Genomic DNA, 16742 nt, shown 5'->3' on the forward strand with positions numbered 1-16742 from the left:
GTATAAACTGAGACATATGGTCACCCTGTGTATATGTGAGTCACTGTCAATCCAAGGGATGTGTGATGGACTATTTGGATAGTTTGAGGGTGGGAGTGATCATTTCTGGTTGACTAGAGAAGGGCTCAGGAACAGATACCATTTGGGTGGACATTGAGAGGATGATAAAATTTTAACAGGTAGAGATGTGAGATGAGCAGGACATTTTGTGGAAAGTTGGAATGTCAAGAGTAAAGATGGCAGGGTTAGAAGGAAGGGACAAGAAGTGAGTAGTGCATACTTAGGTGGTACCAAGGTTTTATTTTTTGCTGCATGGTGTGGCTTTAGGGGAGTAATGGAAAATAAAGCTAGAGAAGTAGGTTGGGATGCAAGTGTGAATAGCCTTGAAGATAAGGACTTCATTTTATGATGTTTGGAGATCTATGGAAGATCTTAAAACCATGAACAGGGTCAGAGTTGTACTTTAATAGCATGAATATGGCTCCCTAGAGAGGGATCCTTAGGGACCACCCACATTTAAGGGAGTGCAAAGAGCATATTGCAAGGGCTTTGGGAATGTAAAGATATAACACAGAACTTTCTTCTGAAAAGTTTGTTAGAGAAGGAAGAGAGAGATCAGATATTTAGAGGGGAAAAGGAGTAGATGTCAAAGATTTTTTAGGATAAAGATCTGAAAATATTTATTGTCAGTGGAATGGCTCAGAGGAAAGGGAGTAGTTGGTAGAGCCAGGTCCTGGAAGGCAAGAATATGTGATCAAGAACAAAGGGTGGGTGGAAGAGAGGAAGGATGTTCTTTCCTTTGTAAGGAAATATATTTTAAGGAAAAGAGTAATAACGTGTCAAAGAGAGCTCATTACGGAACCTTAAGAATAATGAGTGCTAATGTCTTTTCCTGAGAGGGAGGAGGATAGAGATTAGGTTGGGAGCTCAAGGAACACGGAAAAAAGTATGGAATAACTCATAGAAGAAAGCAGTAGGGTGTCCACCAGAAGTAATCTAAGAATGACCAGCTTCAGGGTCAAGCTGAAATTAGTTAGCACCAGTTTGTGGTGGATCAAGTTAGCAGGAATTAGTAGGACAAGTTAGTCCCAGGGGTCTGAGAGTGGATGAGAAAAGGGGGCAATGTGGGTTTATTCAGAAGTGGGGATTTGTGATTTTGGTAGAAGTCAGGGGGACAAGGAATTTTAGAGTAAGGAAATGGTTGACTCTGGGATCCAGGCTAAGATGGGAGGCAAATGAAATCAGAGGAGGATTGATATTTGGGAGAAAAGTATGAAAGAGAAGGAAAAGAAGTCTTAGTTGGGATTAGGAATATTTTGGGTAGGAATACGGTTCAAACCAGTACAGAAGCATACAATGGGAAAGGTGGAGGGTCTCCAGAACTTTCCTCATGATAAAATGGCGACTCTACAGGTGTAATGGGAGGAGCTGGTGGAAGGGTAGACCTGGCTGAGCTGGATATGGGGAAGACTAGGACTGATCTGGACAGAAGGATGAGCAAATCCAGGCAAAAGCCATTGAAGGAGCAGGGTCAGAAGTAGTTAGGCAGAAGCTCTGTGAATTCCATGGGAGTGGGAATCCTATGTGGACTGACTTTTGTTGTTAAAGCAGCCTCTTACAGGCCATTGACCCAGGCCAAATCAATTATTGGTGCTCTGGGGTCTCCACCTTGGCCTTTGGGGTACGTAGCCAAGGTTTTTCCTCAAAGTACCACTCTGATACCAAAGCCATGACGGACAATGACGGATCTGGGGAAGGACATTATTTTCCTAATTTCAAACAAGGCTGCCTTAGAGAATTGGGAAGGCCATATGGAACTGGTGAAATCCAGGGGTTTTTTTTTTTTGTGTCACTAAGATGGTTTTCTGTCAGCTCTAGTATATGGTTTGCTTCCTTCAACTACTTTGAAAAACCTTGGTTTTGTGTTCACTCTTGATGATTAAGGAAGGGGGAGACCTTGAATGACAGGCCTGCCAGTGGGTGGAGAGGCTGTTCTTAACAGAGAAAGAGTTGTTCTTTGCTAGAATAAAGAGGAAAAGGCTGCTGGGCAGGCAAAACCAACAAAACTCCCCAGATGTTCACTATAAGAAAATTTTAAAAAAGAATCACTTTCACTCCCAGAACTAATGTCAGTTTTGTATAGTGTTTGAGTCATTGCTCATTTATATATCTGATTTCTAATATACGATTTTTAATTTTTATGTTAATATGTAATATTAAGTGGCGTTTTCCTATGTTGTTACATAAAAGGAATCTCTTTTAAAAAAATGAACAGAACAGAGCATAGGAAAAGTTTACCAGAGGTTTATAGTCTTGTGGATGACTGTAATTTCACCAAAAGCATTCCTACCAGTCACTTGTTAACGACATTTCCCATAAACTAAGATAATTGTATTTGTTTCCTTTTTTTAAAAGTTTATTTATTTTTGAGACAGAGAGAGAGAGAGAGAGAGAGCATGCGTGTGAGTGGGGGAGAAGCAGAGAGAGAGGGAGACAGAGGATCTAAGCAGGCTGCACGCTGTCAGCATAGAGCCCAATGTGGGGCTCGAACTCACAAACTGTGAGATCATGACCTGAGCCGAAGTCGAACGCTTAACCGACTGAGCCACCCAGACACCCTCATATTTGTTGTCTAGAAACATTATCATAACTTTGACCATTTTGCTTCTTGTTGCTTCCTCAGCCTGTGGAGAGTCGTCAAATCTGAGTTCTCCCAACTGTCTTCATTAGCAGTTCCTCTGCTTCTCCATGCTTTGTCACTTCCTCATGGTGCTGACATCTTCTGGACAATTATAAATGGCAATTTCAACAGCAAAGACTGGAAGATGAGGTTTGAAGCAGGTAACCTCTGTGTTAGCTTAAAAATTCTCTTGGGGTTACAAGGTAAACCAGATGTCCAGTCATGATGTCTCTTGTTGGCTTTCCCTTTTCTCCTTTCTTTTTAAAGAGTGCTGTCTTCCTTGCTAGTGTTCTTTGGTGGTTCAACTTAATCGAGCTTCCTCTATAATAGTATTTTGCAAAGTGGTTCTTATGGAGGAAGACCCTGTTCGGGTTTGCCTGGGATAGTCCTATTTTATGACTGTTTCCTAGGTACATTTATTAATTGTACAGTTGTTTACTCTCAAATAGATCCTGGCTTGAATGATAAGTTATATAGTCAACATAATACATGATATTATGTGGTCAACATAATATATAATACAACATGGTACAAAGTAACTGGGGATGTTAAAAGTGCAGATTTTTGGTAAGGCCAGGAGTCTACATTTTTAACAAAGTCTGCAGGCAATTCAGTGAAGTTTGATAGTCTGCTGTTATGCCCTTGCCATTGAAACATCAGGGACCAAGTCTGGTGCAGTGATGGGTATAATTTCTTGGTGCTTAGAATGGCAGGTGCTCAGAGGAACATGGTAAGGAAGGAACCTGGACGTGTTCTTATAGCCTTGCATCTGCTGCCTTCACTGTCATCCCAGTCTGCTAGGGCTCCTATTCTTAGGGAGCACCAAGCAGGGCCCACGTGCCATGGTGTGCCTTACTGGATGGTTCTGTGTATTTTAGTGTGTCCAAAATTCCTCCAAGAAATGGAAGTTCCATTAGATGAGTTGACTGTTATATGTTAAGAGTTCATCTGTAATCTGTAGCCACCTCAAAGAGTTCTTATTTTTCAGTGCCAGGTGAATCCCTGGGGCTGGTTTATATGATAAATCCAATGTTGTCGCATTGGATGTCTAAATGTAAGTGTTTGCAGCCTCATTTCCTACTCTTCTATCTAACATACCCTTGCAGTTTCCCCATCGCTTCTTGCTTCCCATCACCCTTGGCTTGGCCCCTCTGCTGTCCATCTGAAATCCTCTTTCCTTCAAGGTCCATTCAAATGCTGCCTCCATTTGATCCTCTTTCAAATGCCACTAGTGAGTTCCACCTTCTTGGTTCCCTCAGTGGAAAGTTATTTCTTTATCTCTTGGTCTCCTTGGCATTTTATTTATACCTCATTAGTGGCATTTATAGCTTTAAAAATTACATTTCAGTTATAGCTGTGCCTTTCCTATTTCTTTTCGTTGACTTGACTTTTAAGCCAAGACTTGTGATGACTCATATGTTAGTGTGCTTAGGTTACTCGTGTAGTAGCAGAACACCGTAGACTGGGGGACTTAAACAGCAGACATTTATTTCTCACAGTTCTGGAGGCTGGGAAGTCCAAGGTCAAGGTGCCGGCACATATGGTTCCTTGGCAAGGTCTCCCTCCCGGTCTTGTAGATGACTGCCTCCTCTCTGTGTCCCACATGGTAGAGAGAAAGATAGAAAGCTCTGGTTCCCTTCCTCTTCTTATAATGATACAAATCCCATCATGGGGGCCCTGCCCTCATGATTTCATTTAAACCTAATTATCTCCCAAAGGCCCCACCTCCAAATGCCATCACATTGGGGTTAGGGCTTTAACACACAAATTTTGGTGTGGAGGGAGAGGAACACAAACATTGAGTCTGTAACAATTCATTTTCCACTTACTTCCATCTTCCTCCAAGTACCTGGGGTAGTTTCTTAGTTACACACACACACACACACACACACACACACACACACACATTTTTAAATATATAAATATATTTTTAAGTATATGTTTTTAAAATAAGTGAATTGGTGAATTTACTGATAAGTATTATATGTACTAGGTACTATGGGACCAATAAAAAGAAATGTAAGAGCAGATTCCTGCTCTCAAGAAACTACTAATTTAATTGATCAAGCCAAATATAAACACGTAGGAGGTTAAGAAACTAAAGATACAGGGGCGCCTGGGTGGCTCAGTTGGTTAAGTGTCCGACTTCAGCTCAGGTCATGGTCTTGCAGTCTGTGAGTTTGAGCCCCGCGTCGGGCTCTGTGCTGACAGCTCAGAGCCTGGAGCCTGTTTCAGATTCTGTGTCTCCCTCTCTCTACTACTGCTCACCTGCTTACACTGTCTCTTTCTCGGTCTCTCAGAAGTAAATAAACGTTAAAAAAAATTTAAAAAAAGAAACTAAAGATACAAATATAACTCAAGACCACAAAAGAAGACATGTCATATAGCTATATATGAGCACACAAATATCTTATGTAAATGAATAGGATGTAAATGAGTAGTATTTTTGTAGGAGTTCATGAGACCAAAGGCCATTCTAGGTCAGAGTAGACTTTACAGAACAAGTAGAATCTCAGCAGCATATTCTTTAAGATGGTGCAATAGCAATAAGTAGAGAAGAACAGGAAGAATATTCTAGGCTGCTGGAATGCTTTCAACAAAGTAATGAAAGTTTTATTTTCATGGCACTCTGTTACTTAACTAGTTACTTTAACTTCTTATAAAGCCATGTTTTAAGGGTGCCTGGAGTCATTTAATATAATTTTTTCAATGTTTATTAATTTTTCAGACACAGAGAGAGACAGAGCATGAGCAAGGAAGGGGCAGAGAGAGAGGGAGACACAGCATCCCAAGCAGACTCCAGACTCCAAGCTGTCAGCACAGAGCCCAATGTGGGGCTCAAACTCATGAACTGTGAGATCACAACTTGAGCTGAAGTTGGACGTTTAACCGACTGAGCCGCCCAGGCGCCCCTGGAGTCATTTAATATAGAGTTTCAGAATAATTAGACTGACTGACTTATGGAGTAGGGTGGGGGGATGGGTGAGATAATAGGTGATGGGGATTAAAGAGTACACTTACCATGATGAGCACTGAGCAATGTATGGAATTATTGAATCACTATATTATGCATCTGAAACTAATATAGCACTGTATGTTAACGGTACTAGAATTAAAGAAACTTAATTAAAAAAATCTATCAAGTAAGAAAGCATATATTGCATATAAAAAATATGTGGCTGCTATAGCCCTGGGAAGTCCATTTGTTGTCATTTCACATCATGACATATTAAGGGTGGAGTAGGGGATCTAGAATCTAAAGCCAGGCCTGGTGGACACCTCCTGTCTCCCTGTATGGTCCACAGAAGGTCTTATGGAATGGACAAAGAAATGAGCATGGAGACATTTTGAATAGTTTGAAATGTAGTTTGAATTAAACAGTGAGGAAGACCATAAAAAAAAAAAAAAGGCAAACCCACAGGAAAGTACTGCACTAGGTAGAAATGGTCTCTGTTGCCAGATGAGATGGAACATGCAAGAAGGTGGCATTAAAATTTCCTTTTGGTATTTCAAAATAGTGTGTGGGGGCCCAGAGTTAACTTTTTCTTTATGTGTTCAGTTCTTAGCTTATTAAATGTCCCCCCCCCCTTTTTTCCCCTCTGCCTTTTACTTTGCAGTGGAGAAAGTGGCTGTAATTTGTAGATTTTTGGATATTCACTCAGTCACCAAAAACCACCTGCTGAAGTACTCCCTGGCACATGCCTTCTGCTGCTTTCTGACAGCTGTGGAGGATGTCAACCCAGCCGTGGCTACCAGGGCCGGTCTCCTGCTTGACACCATAAAGAGGCCGGCATTGCAGGTGACGGCCCTCAGATGTGTGTTATCTGCTCTGCAGATGGATCTCTGGTCAACCAAATCGTAGCGGTATACACACATACAGTAGTGATGATGATGAGGAGGAGGAGGAGGAGGAGGGGGAGAAGGAGGACAAAAACAGTGGGAATTTTCAAATGGGAAAATATCCCAGAACCACGCCTTATTAACAGACCTTTTGTTTTTATTTGTCAATACTTTCTTTTCTTTGTCCATATGGCGATGTCACTTTTGACAGATATAATTATGGTATAACTTTTTTTTTTTATGGCAGATTTTTACACTAAGCTGGTTTATCTTATACTATTTGGCTGGTTCCTGGGCTGGGAGCTCTTGTCTTTAATTGCTAGTTACTTTAAGAGAAATCTCCGTGATGAATTATTGTATAAATCAAAGCAAAACATGAGAAGGCAAATATGCTATCAAAATGAAACACCACAAATTAAAGTCAAAGGAACATGAAATATGAGACCTGGAGAGAGTTGTGCATTTATTTTGTTTGGCGCCTTTATTTTATAATTGGAGAAGCCAAGTCTCGGAGAGATGATGTGACTTTTTATTTTTTATTTTATTTATTTTTTTTTGAGGGAGACAGAGCATGAGTGGGGGAGGGGCAGAGAGAGAGAGGGAGACACAGAATCTGAAACAGGCTCCAGGCTCTGAATTGTCAGCACAGAGCCCGATGTGGGGCTCGAACTCAGGAACAGCCAGATCATGACCTAGGCTGAAGTTGGACACTCAACCGACTAAGCCGCCCAGGTGCCCCAGAATGTGACTTTTTAAAGGACACAGAGTGAATTAGTAGTAGAACGGAGACTAGAACCTCCAAAGATCTGATCTCCTGTTTCCCCACAATGGCACCTGGCTTATTATTATATCATTATAATTAAAACTAATAATCATGGCAAAAGTTAAAATTTGTCAAATAGGTCCTGTCTTTCCAGGGCAGTGTATTAGATGTGTCCCATCATCCATGGTCTCATTTAATCCCCACAATAACCTTGTGGGTTCCCATTTTATAGATAGAGAAGCTGAGGGTCAGAAGGGGTAGGTAACTTTTTCAGAGTCACATGGCTAGTACGTGGCAGAGGAAACTCCGGTCTGAGTCATGATGAAGTCCACATTCTTAACTATTGAGTGTATACACTGCTTCCAATCCAGAGTAAAGGTTCTTCCTCTAAAAGGGACCAAGAAGAAAGCACAGGAGCTGAGAAATGAGATGGTTTTGCTAAGTGTGGACTCACATCTTCTCTTATAAAAATTCCCAGTTGTCTTCTGGATAGGCCTTTTCTGTTGGTCCTATCCCTGCTCAGGGTGTGGAATGTAGGAGGCACTCAACAGATGAGAGTTGAATGAATTAATAGAATGGTTGAGTGAAGCATGGCTTGTAAGTTTCATGGGTGTGGGGATGGGCTAAATGGGTGATGGGCATTAAGGAGGGCATTTGTTGGGATGAGCACTGTGTGTTATATGTGAGTGATGAATCACTGAGTTCTACTCTTGAAACCAATAGTACACTGTATGTTAACTAACTTGAATTTAAATAAATAAATTTTAAAAAAGAGGAGCCGGGGGAATGGTAAGCAGGCTCATATACTAGAGAAATGGAAGCTCAATCCATTCCAACTTTGATTTTTTAAGACTCTGTGTTCCACTCATATTCCAAGATGACAAGATGAGTTTACTTTCTTTCAGAACCACAGAATATAGCATTGAAAGGGAATTAGAAAACCGTATTGTGTATTCTACAATGTAGCTTTGGAAGTATGATTCTCTTGATAGAAACTACAGACATTGGAAAAAGAAACATTGGTTTGAGAGCATTTGGATCAAGTGGTTATTAGGGAATGCATCTAAAAACCAATAACATACATTTAATTTAGATTTCTGAACTAAAATTCAAGAGAGATCCTACAAGTAGAAGTTCCTCTTCTGTATTTTATTTCTACCAGACTTGCAATGAAAAAAGATTTTAGTTGGAGTATTCTACATTATATTATCCTATATTACATTATACGTATGGATTGAGGAGGTTACCTCGTTTTACTGACTTTGCTTAGTGTAGCTGCTTTGAAGTAGCTTAGATGTTTACATCTGACTTACCTTTTCTCCCCTCTTTACCCCAGGGTCTGTGTCTTTGTCTTGATTTCCAGTTTGATACTGTGGTTAAAGATCGACCCACAATACTGAGCAAGCTTTTACTCCTGCATTTTCTTAAGCAAGATATTCCTGCTTTGAGCTGGGAGTTCTTTGTCAACAGATTTGAGACACTTTCTTTGGAAGCTCAGCTACATTTGGATTGTAACAAAGAATTTCCTTTTCCTACAAGTAAGCAAAAGAAGAGCTTGCCTTAAACAGTCACAGTAACTGTTCTTGTACCTGCTAGAAAAGCAGACAATACTATGCCTGTAACTTAATTTCCCATTATGAAGGATACCCTGACTTCATGAACTCAGTTTATCAAATATTTATTGAGTAACTCTTTAGTAATCCATAGGTTAACCATTTTCTGGCATTCCAACCTCAAAACTCTTCTCATTTCCTTGAGGACCTATGATAACCATTTCTGATGGTGTGTTTCTTAAATATTATTCAGTCATCACGCAATGTTTGTGAAGAGTTTTGTGAGATATATTTACACTTTGCAAATTCACTCTTACATGCTTATTAATCAGTTAGTTACCTACAGCTCTAAATAGATGGGAAAAGTTGGTCACTCAACCATTTATCCAGTGATAATAAAAATTAGACAATGCAATCTTACAGTCTAAACAGAAAAATCATAGGTGAGAGGTGCTTGGGTGGCTCAGTCGATTGAATGTCTGACTCTTGATTTTTGGCTCAGGTCATGATCCCAGGATCGTGGGATTGAGCCCTGTGTCCAGCTCTGCACTGAGCATGGAGCTTGCTTAAGAGTCTCTCTCTCTTCCCTTCTGCCTCTCTGCCCCTCTCCCCCACTTGCATACTCTCTCTCTAAAATAAAATTTTTAAAAAATTAAAAATAAGAAAAAGGGAAAATCATAGGCAATAGTCATGATAGGCAATAGCGATGACTTTTTTTTGAGAGCGAGAGTGCTGGGAAGGGGCAGAGGAAGAGGGAGAGAGAGAATCCCAAGCAGACTCCATGCCCAGTGCAGAGTCAGATGCAGGGTTCCATCTCATGACCGTGAGATCATGATCTGAGCAGAAATCAGGAGTCGGATGCCTAACCGAGTGAGCCACCCAGGTGCCCCTATAGTGATGACTTTTTATATAAGACCCACCACAGAAAGAGAGATGAATGATTCATGTATCCATGAAAGATGTATTTTAATCTTGAAAATATACACAGATGGATTGTTTCAAACTAGTTGTGCTACGTAGCCTGTTAAAGAAAATAACATCTGATTCCTTTTGCACAGCTATCACTGCTGTAAGGACCAATGTCGCTAATCTCAGTGATGCGGCATTGTGGAAGATCAAGAGGGCTCGTTTTGCGAGGAACCGCCAGAAGAGTGTGCGTTCTCTGAGAGACAGCGTGAAGGGGCCTGTGGAATCCAAGAGGGCCCTCTCCCTCCCTGAGACCTTAACTTCCAAAATTCGTTGAGTATCTTCTTCCATCCTTCCTTGAAGTCTGTTTAATGTCTTTCTCAGGCTGCCTTGTCTTGTCGAATGTTCACAGAGAGTAGCATATTTAGCAAACTGAGCTCCTTCAGCAGTTTTGGGCTTCAGATTCTCTAGAGGGTCACCCCAGGGATGTCAGTGCTATGGGGGGCTTTTTCCAGTTTGTGGGTGAAGCAAAGCCCTGGTCCAGCAGTAGATTGTTTTGAAATGTAGACGGCAACAAATCCACTGAGGCCTGGCCAGAAACGCAGAAGCCCCATTCGCTCCTAAGTCCTATGATACGAAGGTGTGCACGACCAACCTTGTAACCAAAGAGCTTCCCCAAAAAGACGTAGACAGGTCAGACCCATGGCAGCGGAGGAGGCAGAGTGGAAATTTGGCGTACATTTGCTTTTCATGCATGATGGAGACAGTCAAACAAGCTCCCAGACAAACCAAAAATAAGGGTTGCTTTTGAAAAGGAAGAACCAGGCTGAGGAGAAGTTGAATTTCTGCACAACTTTACCAGATAATTTATACATAAAAAGAAGCTTCATTGCCAGCTTAAAAAAAGACCACATATACTTGTTTTCTAAAGGTCTTTCTTTATATTGCACTTGGAAAGAGAACAAAAACTTCCCTAAATTACCAAATGACTAAATGACCACTAATGATTAGCAATGGCTCGTGAATGACGAATAATTAAAAATTCATAACTAAATCACCATACCAGTGAATGGGCACATTTAAATACGTTAGTAACTTGTAAAATTTATTAAATGATTTAATTTTTAAACAACTGCTGTGATATCCATAACACAACCCCATAAGACATATTTCTTATCCTGTCAGAAGTGAAAAGGTTTGCTTTTTTCATTGGCATTTATTAGAAGACAACCTTATATAGCATAATCATTTTGAATCATAAATATGATTTGATTTTATTTATTGCATTTTTCTCTAATTTATGACAAGCTATAGAAATGTGATTTTGTGAAGTTTGGAAGGAGTCAATGAAAGCCCTTTAAGGCACCAATAGCTCAGTTTTTCAGGGAGCAGAGATAATAGCAGGTGGCCATTTAGGAATAACCTGTATTAGTGCTAGGCTACAGGAAAGACTGAATCAGATCCTAGAAACTGATATCTAGATTAAATAAATGACAATTTCTATGAATTTCTCAGTTCTTTTATAACTTAACTCGTCACTTTGGGGATATAAAGTTCATTTATTGTTCTTTCTTGTTAACTGACTCCACATAACAATTTTGAAGATTAAGAGTTGAAATAACATTCAAGGATGTTCTTGAGATTCACATAAAACCACAAAGCTTTTGTGACTCAAACATCTCTTGCGCAACATTAATTACAAATGGGACAACGAAACTTGAACATGCCCCTCCTATCCAGTGAGTTAGCACTGAGTGTATTTTCTAGGCTCAAGTTGTTTTTAATGCTTATTTAAATAGAGTTGTTGTTGATTTTTAAGCTATGAGGTTGACCAGGCATGAGCAGTCTGCTCCAGCTCTCGGTGGGACACCCGAACAGACACCAGGTAGGTACTTCTGACGTGGAAGGGCTGTGTGCAAGTGTCCATACCCCAGGTGCACAAGGTAAAGAATGCGGTGCCTGTAACTGGACCAGAGTGCTAGATTTAGGGTTTGCAAACTGGAAGGGTCTTACCCCAGAGGCCCAAGCATTTGAGCCCCTGACATAGCAGTTCTGTCTCTCTTAACGTGGGCGGATGACTTTTTGATCCCATTCACTTTTGGTCCAGTAAGAGGTATCACATTACCTGAATATGCACTTTTTTCCCAGAGAGCCGTTATGACTAGAAGTATACATTCTGCTTATATTTGTATGTGTATTTACACATAGAAATATTATGTTCATCTATACCTGCTATAGGAAAAAACATACATTTCATTTACATTTTAAAAGGTTATACATTGGAGCCACCATCACTCACCCATCCCCCGTAGCCATCCTTGATTATTTGCGACTCTACGCGCATTTCTGTGTCTCCGAGGAAGGAGGATTTCAACTGTTTGGAAGACCATAGGATCATATTCAACTTGGTTCAGTGTAACTACCATTTGATGTCCCTTGCGAGATTACAGTTCATCATGAAGGATCGATCCTAAGGATTGAGGGGGCACTGGCAAGGCTGGGACAGATCGAATGTTGTCTGTACAAATGCCACAGTGCATTGGGAGGGTTGTGAAGGGTCTGAATACCTGCTTTTTTGTCAAAAACAAACTTGGTAATTACCACCCATTTATCATGCTATAGAACATTTGGTTTTTCATCTAAGAATAGTTTTAAGATAAACTCTTCAGAATGGCCTCAAAAGGAAAATTTCAAGTAAGGAGGCTTTTCAAGACCGTGTATGCTAAGTGTTATAAAAAATGATGCCAGAAGGAGAGGCAGCTAGGGGTGGAGTGGGGGGGAAGAGAGAGCCCCAAAGATTCTGAATGCCAATGACAGGTGTTGGCCGGAGTGTATTTTCTCTTAAAATTGATGAGAAAGAAGGATCAACAAGCCCTTGGCTGAGGCCCCCTACCTTGGTGTTTGCATTGCTCATGCCTCAGTTGTACTGGGATTTAAAAAAGAATAAAAGTAACAACCTCTGACCCTTAGCTTCATTACCAATGTGGAATCCATCCAGTTTCCCTACAATGAGGTCTTTTTGAGATGAGTCTTAATGCAATTTCATAAATTATCTTTTATTTTACCCCATCTTTTCTTTTTGTCATAAGTCTTAGTTGAATTAATTATTCAATTAAAGTCTCTAATTATTATTATTACCCATTTTCACAATCCAACCAAAGGACTCCTCTCACTTCTCTTTGGGGAAATGTATACATATGTTTCTTGAAGTTAAAAAAAAAAAAGCCTTCAGGGGCACCTGGGTGGCTCATTCGGTTGGGCATCCCACTCCTGATTTCAGCTCAGGTCATGACCTCAAGGTTCATGAGATGGAGCTCCTCATCGGGCTCTGCGCTGACAGTGCAGAGCCCACTTGGGATTCTCTCTCTCCCTCTCTCTCTCTCTCTCGGCACCTCCCCCTCTCTTTCTCTCAAAATAAATAAATAAACATTAAAAAAAAAAAAAAGCCTTCAGGCCTTAATTGTCCCACTAAAAGTGACCAGATAGAAATGGGGCAGATAACAGCGTTGTTTATATTAAATATAAAGGTAAAGCTCCTGGAAAGGTAATTTACACAACACCACCATAATAAAAACTCGTTTAGATTTGGAAACAACTGGCTTAGCTTAAGAGGCCATTTCAAACTAGTTTTTCATTTTTGCATTATTGTTTACTAGACAGTATATTTTTTACCTTGGGAGCAAAGACATGCCAGGATAATCATAAGATTATACAGGATGGTTTAAGATAGTAATTAAATGGAAACTGAAGAACTTGTTACTTGCGGGACATACTTTTGTTCCGTCCAAGTCTTGAGCTTCTCTGTGCAAGACCTCTTATTGACTGGGCCTGAAATATAGCATATGCCCTTTAATTATGCAGCAAGACTTATTTTAATTGCTGTTTAGGCTGAGCTTTTTGGCATTGGATTTGTAACTAATGGCTTTTTTATCTTAGCTTTTACATATTACATATGGCAAATTTTGCATCAGAAATACACTTGTATAGAAGGTGTACTTCACAAGGCTAGTGAAGAGCTGCATTCCTTTATGACGTTTATGAGTCTTTGCTCATAAATGAAATTCCCAGGAAATTATAGCTGGAAAATTAGAGGTATATTAACATTCTCATTTTACAAAAGAGGAACCTGAAGTTCCCAGAAAGGAACACGTTTCACAAGCTGTTGGTGACAGATCTGGGTCTCAAGCCCAGGCATCCTGATCTCTGGTGCAAGGCGTGCATGGTAACTGCCAACTGGAGCTCAGCACCTTTATTTAATCCTAATTGATGAAATATTCAGTTTCACCTGCTAATCTGAAATTGGTGTAATTATAATTATTTATAAGTATATTTTCACTGATTCTGTGAATACCAGGAATTACCTTTGGTGATTCAGAATACCTGTTGAATATTAATTGAATATAATATAACAGTTTGATAGGTTGTAACAGCCTACCAGTGAAAAACTAGTATCCACCCCATGTGGTCACGGGGAGCTTAATTATAACCTGTTCGTCATCCCCCAGAATAAAGAATTAAATAATGATAGGTATATAATAATAAGAATAACATTTCATATATGTATAGTACCTCTTTATCTACTAAGAGGGTTTTTAATCTGAGTAATCTAATTTTGATTTCACAATTCTGGATATGTATCAAGTAGTATTATTATTAATTTTGCTTTACATGTAGATACAAAAACTGAGGTCCTCAGAGATTAAGTAATTCTGCTTAGATAATTTGCTCAAGATCACATATAACTAACTAGTTGGAGACTAATGCTTGAGTTCAAGAGACTTGATTTGCTTTCTCTCCACTATAACTACCTCTTGATGCATTGATGTTAGGGTGTTCCTGCCCTGTACCACATAAAGACTAGTCTGGTTATGGAGCTAACCTGGGCATTCATTTCTGCTACAGTGTGCCTTAAGGTCATGAGCGTCCACACCAAAAGAACTTCCCATTTAGGATCCCCAGATTGATCTAGAAGTATCCTAATCCCTAAAGCAACATGGGTACTCTCATTTCTACTCCAGCCTGCAGAGAGATCTTGAGATCTCTTGGTCTGAATTTGTATCAACAAGAGAAGGTGTCCAATGCTACGTAGCATTGGTAAAACTCTCTTGTATGGGCCTCTCCTGCCCCCCCCCCGCCCCCCCGTTAGTGTCCTAGCCTAAAACTCCAAATTACTTCCAAAGAAGTAATGCAGAGCATTACAAATGCAGAGCAAGCAGAGCAAGCTCAAATTACTTCTTTGGAAGTAATTTGGAAGGGCTCTCTCTTTTCTTTCTAGAGGTGGTTAATAACTCACATCTTCACTAACTTGCAAAATGCCTATTGATCATTAAGATCCAGTAACTCAAAGAGAACAGTTATTTTTATAGGAATGCCCTGTTTGAAATAATCATTTTGGGAAATGATAGTTTCTTTTTTTTTTTTTTTAATTTTTTTTTCAACGTTTTTTATTTTATTTTTGGGACAGAGAGAGACAGAGCATGAACGGGGGAGGGGCAGAGAGAGAGGGAGACACAGAATCCGAAACAGGCTCCAGGTTCCGAGCCATCAGCCCAGAGCCCGACGCGGGGCTCGAACTCACGGACCGCGAGATCGTGACCTGGCTGAAGTCGGACGCTTAACCGACTGCGCCACCCAGGCGCCCCGGGAAATGATAGTTTCTATTGAACAAACATTTATTGGCCACCTGCAATACTAGGAAATATGAAGAATGCAAAGACACATCAGAAATTTTTATATTCTCAACTTGCTTATAGTCAAGTAAGGGAGATAAAGGATGAACATAAGTAAGCTCTCTTCCAGAGTGAATGTGACAGTGCTACAGGTTGGTTCACATCAGGTACAGCAGGAAGAGACTTGGGGGGCAACAGCCAGGCCTTGACTGGTGGATAGGGTGGGAAGGCATGGATGTGAGATAGGAAGAGGCAAAGGCAAGGATGGGGAGCACATGACAATATGGAGCTAGTCACTGGCCCCAGCTTTACAGCCCTTTTGTGGCTGTGCACACACACAACAGAACTGTGAATGAAGCTTTAAGTTGGGTTGATGGGCTAGGGAGATCGATGAGGTGGTGTCATTAGAACTACCAACATAATACTCATTTACAGTGCTTGATCATTGGTTTCTCTGAACAAATGCAGAGCAAGCTCATGGAAGTGTGCTTCCTTCCTCTACCTAATTGTCACTTGTTGGCTTGACAGGGGGGTCAGTGAGTCCACTTACACAGAGGAATATTCCCTATTTCCCTAGCCACTTCCTTGCTGTTTGGGGACCTCATCAGTTTTTTTCCTATATAGAAGAAGTATTTATTAGAGATATTTATTTGAATTCAGTGTACTTAGACACTTAGGAATAATAAGCATCTAGTATATGTCAGAACCTGCCCCATATTCTGTGAGCGGTATGAAAATGGGTAAGACATAGCATTCACCTTCAAGGAGCCTTTGTTCCCATAAGGGAAATAGGCAAATGAGTAAATAAAAAGTTCTGCCTTATCAAAAAGAATAAAATCTTGCCATTTGCAACTATGTGGCTGGAACTAGGGGGTATTATGCTAAGAGAAATTAGTCAGAGAAAGACAAATATCATATGACTTCACTCATATGGGAACTTTAAGACACAGAAGAGATGAACATAAGGGAAGGGAAGCAAAAATAATATAAAAACAGGGAGGGGGACAAAACATAAGAGACTCTTAAATAGAGAGAACAAACAGAGGGTTACTGGAGGGGATGTGGGAGAGGGGATGGGCTAAATGGGTAAGGGGCATTAAGGAATCTACTCCTGAAATCATTGTTGCACTATATGCTAACTAATTTGGATGTAAATAAAATAAAATAAAATAAAATAAAATAAAATAAAATAAAATAAAAAGTTCTGCCTTGCAGTTTGCCACATGAGAGTTAGGAAATGATAATGGAAATTTCCCCCCATTCTTCTCTCCCATCTTCCCTCTTCTCTTGTCTTTGGGGATTTATAGAATTTAGGGATCACACCCTAAATT

General features: G+C 40.2%; 1 protein-coding gene across 22 annotated transcripts in view; it reads left to right on the forward strand.

The window, feature by feature from the left end:
• The window catches only part of UNC79 (unc-79 homolog, NALCN channel complex subunit), a 270421-nt gene that overhangs the window by 149565 nt on the left and 104114 nt on the right, over positions 1-16742 (forward strand). For 18 of the 22 annotated variants that reach the window (XM_058740150.1, XM_058740151.1, XM_058740144.1 and 15 more), the window contains 5 exons: positions 2684-2841; positions 6298-6479; positions 8620-8821; positions 9895-10074; positions 11562-11627. In XM_058740150.1, the coding sequence (XP_058596133.1) occupies positions 2684-2841; positions 6298-6479; positions 8620-8821; positions 9895-10074; positions 11562-11627 (788 nt within the window). The remainder of the gene's footprint in view (positions 1-2683; positions 2842-6297; positions 6480-8619; positions 8822-9894; positions 10075-11561; positions 11628-16742) is intronic. The other 4 variants (XM_058740133.1, XM_058740147.1, XM_058740136.1 and 1 more) reach the window with 1 other exon arrangement.

This window comes from Neofelis nebulosa, chromosome 7, assembly GCF_028018385.1.
Source record: "Neofelis nebulosa isolate mNeoNeb1 chromosome 7, mNeoNeb1.pri, whole genome shotgun sequence".
In the NCBI taxonomy this organism is placed as follows: domain Eukaryota; kingdom Metazoa; phylum Chordata; class Mammalia; order Carnivora; family Felidae; genus Neofelis; species Neofelis nebulosa.